This window comes from Periplaneta americana, chromosome 12, assembly GCF_040183065.1.
Source record: "Periplaneta americana isolate PAMFEO1 chromosome 12, P.americana_PAMFEO1_priV1, whole genome shotgun sequence".
Lineage (NCBI taxonomy): Eukaryota > Metazoa > Arthropoda > Insecta > Blattodea > Blattidae > Periplaneta > Periplaneta americana.
Window position 1 is genome coordinate 58,104,605 of NC_091128.1, and position 17,425 is coordinate 58,122,029.

The 17,425-nt window shown below is 37.1% G+C and overlaps 1 protein-coding gene across 4 annotated transcripts in view; it reads left to right on the plus strand.

Annotated features, from left to right (window-relative positions):
- Window positions 1-9,339: 9,339 nt before the first annotated feature.
- Window positions 9,340-17,425, plus strand: part of ENGase (cytosolic endo-beta-N-acetylglucosaminidase) — a 79,586-nt gene continuing 71,500 nt past the window's right edge. For all 4 annotated transcript variants that reach the window (XM_069841389.1, XM_069841390.1, XM_069841391.1 and 1 more), the window contains exon 1: window positions 9,340-9,765. In XM_069841389.1, the coding sequence (XP_069697490.1) occupies window positions 9,473-9,765 (293 nt within the window). In that variant the 5' untranslated portion in view covers window positions 9,340-9,472. The remainder of the gene's footprint in view (window positions 9,766-17,425) is intronic.

Here is a 17,425-nt window from a genome sequence, read left to right on the forward strand (position 1 = left end):
TGAACACGTTGTAGTCTTTCAGCTAAGAGTGAACTTACATTAGTTAGCAAGGAATCGCAGTAGTCAAAATGGGGCATTACAAGCGTCTGAATAAGATTCTTTTTTAGACTAAGTGGCAGAAATTCTTTCATATGAAACAAGGAGTAAAGCTGAGAAATTTTTTTTTTGCTGGATGCGAGTGTCGAAATACAATTTTAATATTTTATTGGTATTAGTTTTTCACTGGGTTTGAAACGGAATTTTAGCATACTGGTTTTATCCGTATTTAGTTTAAGTCCATTATAGTGAACCATTTATTTGGTTTATCGTTTGTCTTCGAAATAGGCCTACTTTTTAGCAAATCGTCTTCCTCTATAAGCAGTAAGGAAGGACACAAGAAGTGTCCTGAACACAAAAAGCTATGCTCGGAGGGACACAATTTGTCTCGTTTCATATTTATTACCCACTGTTTCACCAGGTCCTTTTTTTAAAAGAGAATCTGCAAGAAAAGAAATACTGTAGTACACACGATATGTATGCCGGGCTTTGTTACACATTTACGCATGAAAAAAAAATGCTGTTAATTAACAAAATTATTGACTGAACTTCATAAAATTTGCCTGAAATATGATATTGATATTCATATTTATTATAATCATACGGCTTTCAGGTGCCGGTAGTGGTTTCCCTCACATTTCTGCATACGATCCACCACTACCCTTGATTACGTTCAATCACATATCCTAATATAATTCTCCTATCATCTATATTTCACCATATCTTCCAATTACCTAAAGTTAAACCCTACTTCTGCCTATTTCTTCCTCCATCCTTTCTGATGTACAGTATTTTCAACTCTTTACCTTCTTCATCTTTCCTCAATCCCATTCCCGAATACTATGCAATACTGTCTACCTTTCTCTTATATAGAAACATTCTCGTCTACATCTACTCCTCCATCTCTACTACTATCATTGTCATCTTTCATTACTATTATCCCTAATTATCTGTTTATCTTAAAAATCTTTATATCTCTGACTAGTATTCACTAATTTTTCTTCTTTCTAAAGGTAAGCGTTCACTATACCCTATCGCACTCATCGGACGAATCGCACGGATCGGAAAAAGACTATCTTTGCTCTAATCATTGTTATGTAACCGCGTTCACTACATCGTATCGCACGCATCGCCTCTCGGCAAATCCGTCTACGTTTCTCGGATGAGCAACTTTTCCGATACGTGCGATCATGGCCTTCTTTAATAAATCAATTTTAATTGGTCAACTGTTGCTATTATGGTGTGCCATGTTCAGTGTCGCGCCAAAATGGCAGACGGAAAACTTGTTTCGCTTGTAGAAAATTGCGAAGAATTATATAATTTGAGGCGTTCCCATTACAGTAATCAAGTAATTTCTTACATATATATTAAGTAACCAATATTTATTTCGTTTCTTCCTCTTCAATTAAGACGCATGAAGCAATTACAAATTCTTATTCGCTAACAGTCATAATTAATAGACCTAAACTCAACTCCTCTGTTTTCAGCAATGTCAATATCGTACGACGTCATGTTTCAAACAGCTGATAGGGGAATCCGATGAGGCGATGAGATGGAGCCGTTACAGTGAACGCACTGCCATGGATAAATATATAATAGGGGGCTGAAATAAGATGATCAGCGCCCAACGTCGTAGGTGGTGAACATTAGAACTATGTGTTGGGTACATTACCCAGAGTTCTGAGTGAGCATCGAGTGCTGATCGGAGAAGCATCTTATCGAACAGTGCTCCGACTTGTCTTGTGTTTACGTAGTTGCGTAGTGTTTTCAAGTTTATATTTAGTGGAATTATATTATTATATAACAGTTTAACGACATTGTGTGGTGTTTGTTTAAGTTATACCTTTATCTCTTTATCATTTTTGTGTTACGTGCGCGATCATAATCGAGTGATTGTGTAGTAATTACTTTAGCTTGGCTCTCGGAGCCAAGCGTGGTGTCTGTTAAAATGACTCAAAATACTGAAGACTGGCGTCTAATCGAAAACCAACCTGGCATATACAACATAGTGACTTCACATACGACATCAACCACAACATCTGTAACAACTAGTAGTACCCCTACATCTACAATGACTACATGTGATCCTACTCGCGTACCCAATTCAACTAGCAAACAAATTAATCCCGCGGCAAACGCAACTTCAAGTAAAAGTAAAGTAAGAGATCATGTCATTAAGAAACAGAAACTAAATACGGACAAAGCCAAACCAAATTCTACAGTTTCCGATACACAAGCAACTTTATCTCATGAAACATTAATTCATCCGGATATCAAACTACAATATGTTTTTGATCCTCTTGTCCATGAAATGGATTACCGACATATCACCACCAAACCAAAAAAAAACCCTCAAGTAGGGAACCAAGAAGATAACACCAACACAGATTTTTCTAGACCCAAATCAGCTCGAATGCCGCCAATAATTGTGAAGAATAGCCCAGCCGGAAATTTCTTTGCAAATAATAAAAAGTTGCAGTCACTACTTAGCCAGCCACTGAAAATCACATACTCTGCTGAAGGAATTAAATATTTAACTAGTTGTCGTGCTGATTATGACAAGTTATATAATATCTTGCAAACCGAAAACCTTCAGTTTTATTCTCACGAACCTCGGGAAACTAAATTACTACAAGTAGTACTGAAAGGACTTTCAGCTTTTGTAGAATCTGCTACTCTCAAAACAGAACTTGAACTCTTAGATTTTCAAATAGAACACATTCGTCAAATTACTGTTCCTTGCTACGACACTGATGGCATACCGACACGACGTCCCATCCCCATCTGGATACTTACACTTCCAAATAATGAACACTCCCGAACCATATACCAATTGCAAGATATTAACAATCATATCATAAAAATTGAGTCATATAGACCTCGTCCACATATTACACAATGTCATAAGTGTCAGGATTTTGGACACACTTCACGTCGATAAAATGTGGAAATAATCACTTATTCGCCGAATGTTCTCTGAAAGGTCCTGTCCATATCCCTAAATGTGCAAATTGTGACGGCGCACATACTGCCAGCTACAGCCAGTGCCCAGTTCAACTAAAGAAGAAAGCGGAACTTCAAGAGAAGATGAGTAACAGGAGAAATCTTTCCGAAGAACATTCTACACCACCAACATGGAAACAGAGTGACTTTCCTTTAGTTGCTAATCCTGGCAACACCAAAGCTTTCCAGTCAACATTAAATTCACCAAGTGCAACATCAACATCATCAGAATCAATATCAGACTCCTTCAAAGATGTTGTTAACATCCTAAGCTCACTGATCATTCAACATACAATTCAGCTTATCCGCACAACTTTTCATAAAATCCAAAATGCAAATGACTCAATATCCAAGGTAATAATATTCATTGAAGGTTTCATTAATCTTTTCAATTACAACAATCCATAAAAGACCCCTAAATGCTTTCCAAACACAGAGGTTTAAACATATTAAATTTCAATGCAAACGGAATAATTCACCAGACTTACGAACTACAAGCCTTGCTCCTTAATTATGATATTGCCCTCGCATGTATTAGTGAAACTCATCTAAAACCCAACATAAAATTTCGTATACGCAACTATACTGTTATCCGTACAGACAGAAACAACCGACCTGGAGGAGGAACTACTATAATTATTAAAAACTCCATGCCATATCGAACAGCCATATTACCGATTTTTCAAAATCTTGAAGCCACTGGTATCTTCATCCAGCTTGAAGGAACAGAAATACTAATAGCACCTGTTTATTATCCGCCATACGCCCAACTCAATGAAAATGACCTGACCCTGCTTATCACACAACACAAACATTTCATTTTCTGTGGTGACCTCAATGCAAAACAAAAATCATGGAATTCTAGGCTGAATACTTCGAAAGGTGAAACCGTGTTACTACATTCAAATAAGTTTCACTACTCAATTGCAGGACCAAAAGCACCTACAAGATTTCTCTGGATAACCACTCATGATCCAGATGTACTTGATATTTGTTTATGTAACACTAAATACTCTCCAGTTCAATAAATCGCTTAAACGCTCTTGACTCCGACCATATCCCAGTACTTTTGATTTTCAAGGCCCCTTTCCATATGGTATCAGATCAACCTTCTACAGAGAAAGTTACAGACAGGAATGTTTTCACGAAACTCTTGCACCAAACCATCCCGGGTACTCTACCGACTTTAAAAACATCTGAAATAGAAACTGCTATACAAATATTTTCTGACACTCTAATAGACACATTCGATGAAACGTCCTCCACATTGACTTTTGAGACATCAGATAACGTTTACGGTAGTAGTGAACTAAACTATCTTCTTAAAGCCAAAAACCAAGCTCGAAAAAGGTGGCAGCTTTATGCGGATCCTCAAGCAAAAAGAGCTTTTTATCGGTATCAACGTGCTATCAGAAAAAAATATGAGATTTACAAAATCAGTAAGTTTGCCGACACAGTGGAAAATATAAAGCCTACAGAAAAAACCTTTTGGACGTTTACAAAACGAATACTAGGAAAAACTATCGCAAGAAAGTCAACACCTATTAAAGACTCAAGTGGTACATTTAATTATGATCCTATTGATAGGCTTGAAGCTCTTGCAAACTCCTTTCAAAACCGATTCTCCTCCCATCATCGCCCCTTACTACAAGACTTTTCCGAACCCGGAACTGCACCTCACCTACGACCACAAGAAATCAAGACCATTATTCGAAATCTACCACCGAAGAAGACACCTGGTCCGGATAAAATCACACCAGCCATATCGAAGAAATTACCAAAAAGAGCCATAACACATTTAACGAAGATATTCAACTCATGTCTACATCATAATTACTTTCCAACAGCATGGAATACAGTACATATTATACCAATAGTTAAACCGGGAAAAGATCCAACATTACCCCAAAGTTATAGACCAATCAGTCTAACCAACTTCCTTGGAAAAATTTTTGAACGTATCATTCTGGCACGACTAAAGCCATATTTAACTGCACCTGATGTCATCCACCATGAACAGTTTGGATTTAAACCCCACCATAGTCCCAGAGAAGCACTTCATAGATTAACAACTTCCGTCCAAAGAGGATTTCAACTTGGACAACATACAGTAGCTACATTTATCGACATTCAGCAAGCTTTTGATACTGTCTGGCATACTTGTTTATTATATAAACTTCACAATCTTAACATTCCTATAAATTATATTCAACTTATCGCCAGTTATCTTACAGATAGAACTTTTCGTGTTCAAAATGGACGCTGTCTCTCCAACTCTCACGTCATAACTGTAGGAGTTCCTCAAGGATCAGTTTTAAGTCCAACCCTGTACTGTGCATAGGCCTACATATGTCCGTGATATACCAATTCATCCCAAATGTAAACTTACGCTATACGCTGATGATACTGTTATTTATACGAAGCATATAAACATTCATTTTGCTTGTCTACACATGCAGGAAGCCCTAAACATTATTACCCAATGGTCCACAAAATGGCGTCTTAAGATAAATGGCTCCACGCCGCAAGCAGTTGTTTTCACAAGAAGATTTCCGCGGCAAGTACAGTCCTTAACCATTCAAAATGAAAATATACCTTTCACAACTACCGTCAAGTATCTTGAAGTTTTTCTAGATAAGAGACTTACTTTTAAACATCACGTCTCACATATTCGTGAGAAGGCCTTCCAACGATATATGCTTCTCTACTCATTTTTCAAGAGCTATACATCTATAAATGTCAAAACCATGTTGTACAATTCGACCTGGTTGGCAAGTTGGTATAGCGCTGGCCTTTTATGCCCACGGTTGCGGGTTCGATCCCGGGCCAGTCGATGGCATTTAAGTGTGCTTAAATGCGACAGGCTCATGTCAGTAGATTTACTGGCATGTAAAAGAACTCCTGCGGGACAAAATTCCGGCACATCCGGCGACGCTGATATAACCTCTGCAGTTGCGAGCGTCGTTAAATAAAACATAACATTTAACATGTTGTACAAAGTTTTAATTCGATCCTACATGACATTTTGTTGTGAAATATGGGCTCAAGCAAATGCACGACATCTTCAACGACTAGACGGACTTCAACGAGCCATCTGTCGAACCATCACTGGAGCGGACTATCTCATCCGAAATAGCCAACTGTGCGACGATCTTGGCATATTGTACTTCTCAGCTTACATCAAAACTCTTCGTACAAAATTTCTAGCATCCCTCCACAACCACCCAAATCCACTAATAAGTAGAAACATACCGATTCCTCTTACATGACATTATCAATTTGCTCACTCTACTATTGGTTAGAGTTACGTTGCCTTGGAATATATTAAGTTCAAACTTGCCATATGATTTCCTACACTTCTTTTAAAAGGAAAGGGTCAAATCAGACCTGGTAATTAAGAAGAAAAAATATGTTTAAAAAACACAGAGTTCTCTATTTATCCGTTGGAGATATTGCTCGTGGAGTCGAGATGGCAGACAGAAACTTGCTAATAAGTGATACGTGTGTGTATAAGTCGTGTATGTTAAACAGTGATGTTTATGGGCGTTGTAAATGTTGAATATATTGTAAAGTAATAGTAGTATAATAAATTGAACTATCTAAGTAGTTCTTGCAGACTTTTCCATTGCGCTGTACAATAAATACCCAAAGAATACAATCCCAATTATCTAACCTTTTGCTTTATTTTTTGTCTCTGTCTGGTTATATTTTAATTGGGTAGTGTAAAACAGATCGTCTCTTTTATCTTCCTGTTGGCTCCGGTAAGAATTTTCAGTGGAAGATGCTGTGAGGAATAAAAATGTAAATGTTTTATTTTAAATTGGGTTAGTTTTGAATATCGATGAGGGTGGGAGGGAATACTTTCTTCACAATTTAACATTTTCGTCACCAGGTGCGCTGCTAAATGCATGGGGTAATTACTCTTTCTGTACTTGGTGCACTGCTAGATGTAATAACGCCCCTCCTCCAATAGGTGGCAGCAAGATCAATTTCTACAACAGCGCCTCTAGTATGTGTTACGGGAATCTCAGTAAGTTTCTCATCCTAATTCATCCATGGCACTGCACTTAAAATCTCCGTTGCGTGCGATTTATATGAGGAGTGCAATACGATGCAGTGAACGCTTACCTTAAGGGTACGAACCAACGAGTTATACAGAGTGGTTCAAAAATACGGGGCATAATTTCAGGTATGTATTTCCCACATGTAGACAATCAAAATAGTTCATTACAACATATGTCCGGAAATGCTTTATTTCCGAGTTATGGCCTTCACAACATTGAAATTCACCGGAACGTTCTTCTTTCCGCAGGTCGTTGCCGTCAAAGGAGACATTAAGAGGGCACTCTGACAGTTCATTCCGAGGCGAAAGTTACATTCAGTGTTGTGTAGGCGTTAGACTGTGCGACATGTATTCAAACAAGAGCTGGCAGAGATACACTTCATGTACGGTAAGGCGGACTGCAATGCTGCGCTGGCTCGTCGTTTGTACCAGGAGAGGTACCCACAGCGACAATGTCCAGATCGAAAGACATTTGTACGTCTCCATTACCGTCTGTGCGAGTATGGAAAATTAAACTCTCCTGATTTGGGAAGGGGACGACCAAGATATACAACTCCAGAAGTACAGGAGGAGATTCTGGAGGCTGTGAACATGACTCCTTCTATCAGCACACGAAGGGTAGCGTTGCAAGCCAATGTTCCTCATACGACTGTCTGGAGACTGTTGAAAGAATATCAATTGTATCCTTATCATTTGCAACGTGTACAGGCCCTGTCACCAGCAGATTACCCTGCACGAGTTAGGTTCTGTAAGTGGTGCTTGCAGCAGTGTGGTGTAAATCCGAACTTTCCTGCCTTAGTATTATTTACAGATGACGGACAGTTCACACGAGATGGCATAACAAATTATTTCCACAATCAGCATGTATGGGCGTATGAAAACCCACGTGCAACTGTTCCAGCTCATCCAAACCAGGTGCGGTTCTCTCTCAACATGTGGGCCGGTATCATTGGTGATCGATTAGTTGGACCCCATGTACTTGTAAACAGACTTACGGGGCAGGCGTACACAAACTTCCTGGAAAACAGCATACCTCATGTTTTAGAAGACACTCCACTGATCAATCGTCAACACATTCACTTCTTGCATGATGGCTCTCCTGCACACTTCAGTCGTACGGCTCGCCGGTACTTGGATCGAAGGTTTCCTGATCGATGGATAGGTAGAGGTGGCCCAATTGCTTGGCCTCCACGCTCACCTGATCTGAACCCTCTCGATTTCTACTTGTGGGGCCATTTAAAATCATTGGTTTATTCGTCTCCGGTGCCTGATTTGGAATCCCTTCGGAATCGAATTGTGGCATGTTCTGAGGACATACGCAATACTCCTGGAGTTTGGGATCGTGTTCGCAGGTCAATGAGACATCGATGTGAGGTCTGTATTCAAGCAGGAGATGGACATTTTGAACATCTTCTGTAATGACAACGACCTGCGGAAAGAAAAACGTTCCGGTGAATTTCAATGTTGTGAAGGCCATAACTCGGAAATGAAGCATTTCCGGACACATGTTGTAATGAACTATTTTGATTGTCTACATGTGGGAAATACATACCTGAAATTATGCCCCGTATTTTTTAAACATTCTGTATAGAAAGAGAATATAGAGCGGCCATGTTGTCCTGTACAGCGCTCTTTGCGAAACACGGCAGATATGAACTAAGCGCCTACCGCTGTAAAAATTCGTCTGCTTACAATGTTATGTAGAGCTCAACGAGTTAGAAATCTTTCTAACTCGTTGGTAGAGCTACGAAAAAACAGAGAAAAAAACATGCCTGTTGTGTGTGTTGCATATAACAGCAATGTCAAAAGGAAAAAGACAACTGATATATCATATTTAAATATTTAGGGTTGCATGGAATTGAGAGAGGAAGAATATGGGAAGTGAGGAGGTAGAAAGTGAATGGAAGTAGTGAGAGTGAACCGTAAAAGTTATCCAATAAAGTGAAAAAGTGACAAGTGAATTGAACAAGTAATAGCAAGGAAGTATTACAAATATTAGAATAATAAATGAGACAAATAATATAATACGATAATGTAGATGAAAAAGTATGCGTCGGCATTTGTGGGATCAAAAGAATGCGGTACTCTTCAAAAATCGGCGGAAGTCGCTCAACGCTCGTTTAACCCAATATACACCAGAGTCCGTGGATATGGCATTTGTCTGGGAAATTTTATGCTTCATTGTGGGAAAATCAAGGTGGAGTTCCTGGCAACACTGAAGAAAACTAACATGGCGCGGAATGTTTTAAACTGAAAGGATATCCTGTCACCTGATTTAAGATAAAACTGATTGCGAAAGAGGGTGTATACTGTTATGATAAGTAAAATAGTAGTGATCTTGTACAGTTTATAACGTATTGAAGTGTAAAAATGGCAGATGACGAAAACGAACATGTAATTGACGAAAGATTCGAGTGGAACGCTTGTGGAAATACATGTACACCAATAAGTTCATATTTAGATGTGCTTAAGTTGAAGTGTTTTCGTCCAGCCTGGCAAAATAATATTCTAAAGTTGTCAAACGTATCAGTTAACTGCTTTTCTGGCAAGGACTTGCATTGCCATGAAATATGTATTGATTTGCCTAAGCATCGTAAGAAGCGAAGTAATGTACCAAAAACCTTATTTTGTCACGACCTAAAAGGAGGTTACTTGGAAGATAGGTAAGCATTAATCACTAATTACCTAATGTAATATCCAAATTTGGCATTACTTACGTATAATAATTATATCTGTCAAAAAACCAGTACCGTTACTTCAGTGATACTGTGAGTGATCCTTAGCTGATACATTATTATAGCCTATAAGCTTAGTTGTAGCTAGCGTCTGATCGAGTATCGTGCTGTATTGTTTACTCTCCGCCGGCGTGTATTTGTTCAAATATTGCGAGTTAGAGGTGTTTAGGTTAGACATGAGTAGGTAGCTAAGTGACATCAGGCCGAGGAATGTGAGGGGGTTAGATAGGTTAGATGAGGGAATAGATGACAGGAGGTCAAGGAATTACAGGAACATCACAGAGAGGGAGAAAGGAAGAGAAGAAATAAGAGAGAAAAGAGAACAGAGAACACAGTTGAGGAGGAGTAGATACAAGTGACATCAATCTTACCTTTAGTTTTTTCCAGATAGCTCCCCACCATCTCCTGAAATCCTCTTTTTCTCTATTGCCCAAATGCTGTTTATGGTGGAGAAATGCGAACAGTAAGTTAGTTCACTTATTCAGGAGAATTACCTTATTTTTTATGGTTTCATTGATTGATTTACTAATTGATGGATTCATAAGGGGACTGACTCTTGGATGGATAATGTCATTGTGTGTTGTATTTATTTATGAAAGGATGTATTGATGGATTGATTTTCTGATTAACTTAATGGATGCTCAGTTGGTAGATTGATATTTTGGTTGATTGATGAGTAAAACTTAGATAGATAGATTGATTGATTGATTGATTGATTTACTGTTGAGTTTATTTTAGTGATGGATGTATAATTGATATGGGATTGGTTCATGGATTATTTGACTGATGGTTGGATTAAGGCTTTGGATTAATGGATAGATTCAATTATTTATTTATTTATTTATTTATTTACTGTATTATTTATTTAAATTTAAATATAGCCTACAGAATACAGAATATAATTGCAACTATAGAAATAGAAATAAAATAATATAATTAATATGAAAAAGGAGATACAGTAATATTAACAAAATTTGAGGACTGAATGAGCAGCACTCGTGTTCGGTCGCAGTTCAGGTATATTATTAATAAGCATAAAAGAGAATATGCAAAGTAAAATAAAATAGGAACTAAAATTAAAACTACAGCTACCGTGAAATTATATAATATAATAGGCCTATATTCCTATAAGAGGAATATAGAAAATAAAATAAAATAGGAAATAAAAATGAAAATAACAGCGGCAATGAATTTATATTAGGCCTATATAATATTAACATAGAGAAGAATAATATCGTACGTGAATAAAGTAGGACAATTTATAAAAAAATATAAATTCCAAAATTATAGAATACAAATATAATAGGCCTATAGGCTGATTGATTCATACACATAGGCTATAAATCTATTTAATCAAATTGAAGATATTAACACATTTCTAATTTTCTTGTTATAGGCTATATTATATTATATTATATTAGCCTATATTATATTATATTATATTATAGATTCATGATGAACAGATTGATGGATTGATTTAGTGATTGATGATAGGCCTAAATGAATAAAATAATCCATGGCGCCAGAGCCCTTGAAGGGCTCAAACCGACTACCCGGCTGCTGGCTTCATGTTTACGTGCTGGATTCATGTTTACGTGCCAAAGCAGAGGTGGACGATCATCCAAACAGAATGTTCGTGTGGTTAACACAATGATCACCCCAGCCATTATAGCTGGCTTTTGCAACCGGATTTTGCTACCTATCATAGCTACCCAAGTGCATCACGATGCTGGGGCACCGGTCCCGTACACTGGCAAAATTTTATGAGAAAATTTCTTCCCCCATGAATACTCGAACCAACACACATTCTGTAACGCAAGTCCTAGGCAGGATGCCTTAGACCATGACGCCACAGAGCTGGACACAGATGATAAGTGAATACATTTATGAAAGCATGGATTAATAGTAGAAATAACGTAATTGATGGTTTAATTTACAGGTGAATGGGTGATTGAATAATGAGTTGATAGATTGTTGGATAATTGTTTGAATGGTTGATTGATTATTGATAAACAGGTTGATGGAAAAGAGGAATTGATTGATTCATGGATTCAGTAATTCATTCCTGGATAGACTGGCTGATTGATGGATTGACCAGCCTGATATACTGACTGGTTGATGGATTGACTACACAAATAGGAATGATGAATAGATGATTGATGAATTATTTGTTTAAGGACAATTCCACGAGAAAGTGAACATGCACATAAAAATTTAAAATGCATGCAATCTGTAAGTCTATGTAAAATATACCAAATTGTAGGTAAATGTATGTAGTTTCATGTTCAAAAGTGAGATTAACAATTATTTAAGTATCAGGTTTTCATATTTTTCACGAAAATTTTCACCCATTATTTCCTCATTGTATATAGGCTATATGTGTGTATTTTGAAAGGTAGTCAATGCATATGAATTGACAAAGAATTTTTATTTTTGTTTTGATGTTTACTTTCCATAGACATTAAAGGAACTAGAAAAGAATAATATATATATTTTTTTTCACTGCAGAACATATAACTTATTTAAATTAATGACTTTTCAATAACACGCTCAATGAAAAGCAGGCCAAAAAATATGTTTTTTCTCTTTAATAGGCCTACCTTAACAAGAAAAGTTAGAATAATGAACTACATGATTTTCTAATTATAGAGTGATACTGTTTTGTTTAGCCACACAGTTTCCATTTTCCCGTCACCTGCTGCTAGGAGCTTAACTGCTGCCAAGCAGCCACCTGGTCTTCTGGCACTGAAACATTTAGTATAGGAAATTGTACTAACCCAGCTCAAAGTAGGTGTTGAAAATGTTCTCCACCAACTGCTACATACTGTTGACACCTTCTTATGAAATTGTTAATTAAGCTTACATTAAGAAGTTCTGTTTCACTGATTGTTGATTTCATTATGTATTATGTGTCTGGCGCAGGAAACAGAAGTAGGTTATGAGTCCGCTCGTCAACCAACAAAATTATTTAAATTAAAGCCATACAGAATTCCGGTACTTAAAAGTTAAATGAACAAGATACCAATAAGAGATTGCATTTTTGTAATTGGATTTTAGAGAAAGTAAATTCTGAAGAAATTGATCCGACATTAATTTATTTTTCTGATGAGGCCGATTTTCATTTAAATGGACGTGTATTCGAACAAAATCATCGGTATTACAATCAGGAGAAACCCAATATTGTACTGGAAACACCTTTGTACAATGAAAAAATAGGCATGTGGTGTGCAATGAACGGACACAGAATTATTGGGCCTATTTTCACTCAGGGCATACAATTACCAGCGAGCATTATATGAATGAGATCCTTCACCCATTTTTAGTTGAACTAACTTATGGAGAATGTCCTCTGAATATTTTCAACAAGACTCCGCCACTGCTCATACTGCCAAAGAATCCATGAGAGAATAGCGTCGAATTTGCGTAAGGAGAATTATCAATATAATTTTGTGGGCTCCACGAAGTCCAGATTTAACACCATGTGATTTCTATCTATGGAGGGGGGGGGGGGGCAATTAAAAATAAGGTTTATGCGAAAAACCCGCATAGCCTACAATAAATGAGCTTAAGACTATAGAAGAGCTGAAATCCAGTCAATCATTGAAGCAGAACTTCATAAAGTTGGTTATTTAACGACGCTGTTTCAACTACTAGGTTATTTAGCATCGATGAGATTGGTGATAGAGATGGTATTTGGCGAGATGAGGCCGAGGATTCGCCCAGATTATCTGGCATTCAACTTACGATTGGGAAAAACGTAGGGAAAAACCCAACCAAGTAATCAGCCCAAGCCGGGATCGAACCCGTGCCCAAGCGCAACTTCAGACCGGCAGGCAAGCGCCTTAACCGACTGAGCCACGCCAGTGAAAGTAATTAACAATTTCATAAGAAGAAGGTGTCAACAGTGTGTATAGTTGGTGGGGGACATTTTCAACACCTACTCTGAGCTGGGTAAGTACAAATTCCTATACTAAATGTTTCAGTGCCCGCAGACCAGGTGGCCGCTTGGCCGCAGATAAGATCCTAGCAGCTGTCGACGGAAAATGAAAACTACGCGGCTAAACAATTACGGGACAAAAGTATAGGATTTTTACTAGAATTTTATTATTATTTACCAAATTGCAAATCATAGTAACGGAATTACATCAGGCTTCTCAAAACTTTCTCATTATTCAAACCCACAGGGAAAACTTTACGCCAAGATTCTCATATCTTTCTCCTTATTCAAATCCATAGGTAACACATTATTCTACTTGATTTTTATGCTCTTTATTTTCCAAGTTGGCAGCATTTCTTAATATTCAAATTGGTTAGGCTTTATTAATGTATATATTATTTTAATGTACCGAAGTACATATGATATTTCCATGCAGAATCTGAGACGATTCTAACCGGCGTCGGAGTTGTATCCGGTGTGGCTTAGTGGATAAAGCATCAGCACGTAGAGCTGAAAACCCGGGTTCAAATCCCGGCGCCGGAGAGAATTTTTCTCCGTTCCATTACTCTTTCATCGTTTATTAATGTAGTTCATTGCATCTCATGTGATATTATATTATCTCAATGTTATCTTGCAGATAGTTACAAGCAAATGTATAATTTTTAGGTCTTGTTATGAGTGAAGACATTGCAATATAAGAATAACTTCAATTACAGGTAAGTTAACAAATAGCAGGGCTGAATAGAAAATTTCAATTTCATGCAAATAAACGTCTTTTTCATTCTCATGTTATTTACAGATTGATGTTAGAAATGGCTCTAAGACCAAAAGAAAAACTGAGAGTTTATAGGGAAAAGTTGAAAAGAGACAAAGAGAAATATAATAAAGCAAAATAAAAAGACAGAATTCGGAAGAAGATTCATATAGAGAAAGTGTCTCAGAAAGAGAAAAACAAATTAAGAAAATTAACAGGGAAAGGGTCAGAAAACATAGAGCGCCAATAGAAAAACTGAATGGAATCACATGACAGTCCAAATAAATTATCACTTCAAGCTATAGGAAAAGCTAAACAAAGAATTTAAGAGACATCTTCCCAAATCACCAAGGAAGAGGAAAGTTACAATAAAACTTCTAGGTGATGAAGAAGGGTTAATAATAAAAGATAGTACTGCGAGACGCAACTGCAAAGAAAAATGATGTAGGCCTATCAATTGTAACAGAGCCTGAATTGACTGACGGTGAGATGTTCTGTCTTTCAATGTATCTTTAGTTAATTATAACATCAAATCAGAGGTTTTTAAGTCAGTTCCACATTATTAGTCATTTTCAGTAAACATAAGTCACTAATTGTTGTTAAGTTATGAAACTTGAGAAGTTTCCATACCTACTACAATATGTAATTCCGTTACTATACCCTTCATAAAACAAAGCATGTATGGAATTTGTAGATTTTTTTTTTATCACAAGACAAATAGTCATTACACTAGACGGTATTAGGGGAGAGTCGGGTAATATCGGACTTTGCGTTTCTTTCATCTACCACCATATGGTAGTACCTGAATGACATGGTTACGTTTCTCTATGCGACATCACAGAAACGTAACTATGTCAATCAGGTACTATCATCATGTGGTAGATGAAAGAAACTCACTGTCCGATATTACCCGATGTCCGATACTACCCGACTCTCCCCTACTTGTATGGTAGAACATTAACATTTTAATAAATGACTAATAGATTCAGATAATTTTTATGTTAAATGTAAAGATAAAAAATGCGTGTCTCTTTTCTGTAATTCCATTACCAGGATTTTGACCACAGCTATGTAAAATAGTAAAAATGATTCAGAATTTCTTCACTGATCATAAGATAGAGACAAAAATTCTGTATCATCTTATGCTATTGGATATTAAAACAATTATTAATAAACTGTGCCAATTGAGCATTGAATATGAAAAATACACCAATAATTTTAATTCCGTTACTGTGGAATTGCCCTTAATAGGTTGTTTTGTTGTTGGATTGAATGATTGATGACTAGATGTATAGGTGATTCTTTCATTGATTGAAGAATTCTTTGATTAATAGACTGGATGGATTAATTGAATGTTGCACGGATTAATTGATCAACTTATGTGAAAGGATTCATTCATTCAATCATTGACTAATGGTTTAATTAATTTTTTTAATTTTACAGAATATCCTTTCAATAATTTCGTGTTTTTACATGTGGGTACTGCTTACACCTAGTCCCAAGTAAAGTTATTTAGGTCTATATCGCGATTTTCGCATTAATAGGCCTATACTTTATTTCGTAATTTGCACGTTTCAAATCTTTTCCTTCTGATTACATTTGTGGAAACACTGGGCTAAATTTAATTAAAATTTGAACTAAGCTACTGCACTTCACAGTACCTACACGAGAAATGTCATGAATCATTTGAATAATTTTATTTTTTATTTTTTTTATTTTATTTTGTTATTTTACGACGCTGTATCAACATCTCAGGTTATTTAGCGTCTGAATGAAATGAAGGTGATAATGCCGGTGAAATGAGTCTGGGGTCCAGCACCGAAAGTTACCCAGCATTTGCTCGTATTGGGTTGAGGGAAAACCCCGGAAAAAACCTCAACCAGGTAACTTTCCCCGACCGGGATTCGAACCCGGGCCACCTGGTTTCGCGGCCAGACGTGCTGACCGTTACTCCACAAGTGTGGACTCATTTGAATAATGGCTTCATAGTAATAGTAACTTGGAGTAGTAACATGAGCTGCTACCAGGAAGTCAAAAGGAGGCTCGTAATACCAAAAGAAGCTCTAAATAGGAAAAAAGCAGCGTCTTCTGTGGATCTCTGGAAAAACAACTGAGGAAGAGACTAGTGAAGTGCTTTGTGTGGAGTGTGGCATTGTGTGAGGAGAAACATGGACATTACGACAAAGTGAAGAGAAATGACTGGAAGCATTTGAAATGTGAATATGGAGAAGAATGAGCATGTGAAATGGACAGGCAGAATAAGAAATGAGCCACTGGTGTAGAAGTGATAGACCTGTTCTTGGGCAGAACACTATGAATGAATGAACTTGACAATCAAAACAGGGCAACCTTCTTCATTGACTGTGTTGCATATGTCCATCATTACTGCACACAAACAGAATCATTATAGAATACATGTGTATCATAGATTTTTTATCGGTTATAATACACGTCATCCACACCTGTGGAGTAACAGCGCATCTGATGTCGAAACCAGGTGGCCCGGGTTCGAATCCTGGTCGGGGCAAGTTACCTGCTTGAGGTTTCTACGGAGTCTTTCCTCAATCCAATATGAGCAAATGCTGGGTAAGTATCGGTGCTGGACCCTTAACTCATTTCACTGGCATTATCACTTTCATTTCATTCAGGTGCTAAATAACCTGAGATGTTGATACAATGTCGTAAAATAACCTACTAAAAATATATATAACACACGTCATTTTTTTACCGTTCATATCTTCATAGGAGTTGCGAAATCTGCTGCAAGAGCCTGTTCAAATAATAACACTAGCACCAGCATCTAAAAAAGGAAAAGTGTGATTGAAAGAGTAGCTAATACAATTACAAGGTCATTCAAATAGGATGGTGCAAAACTAAAGCTGATTTATTTCTTATTG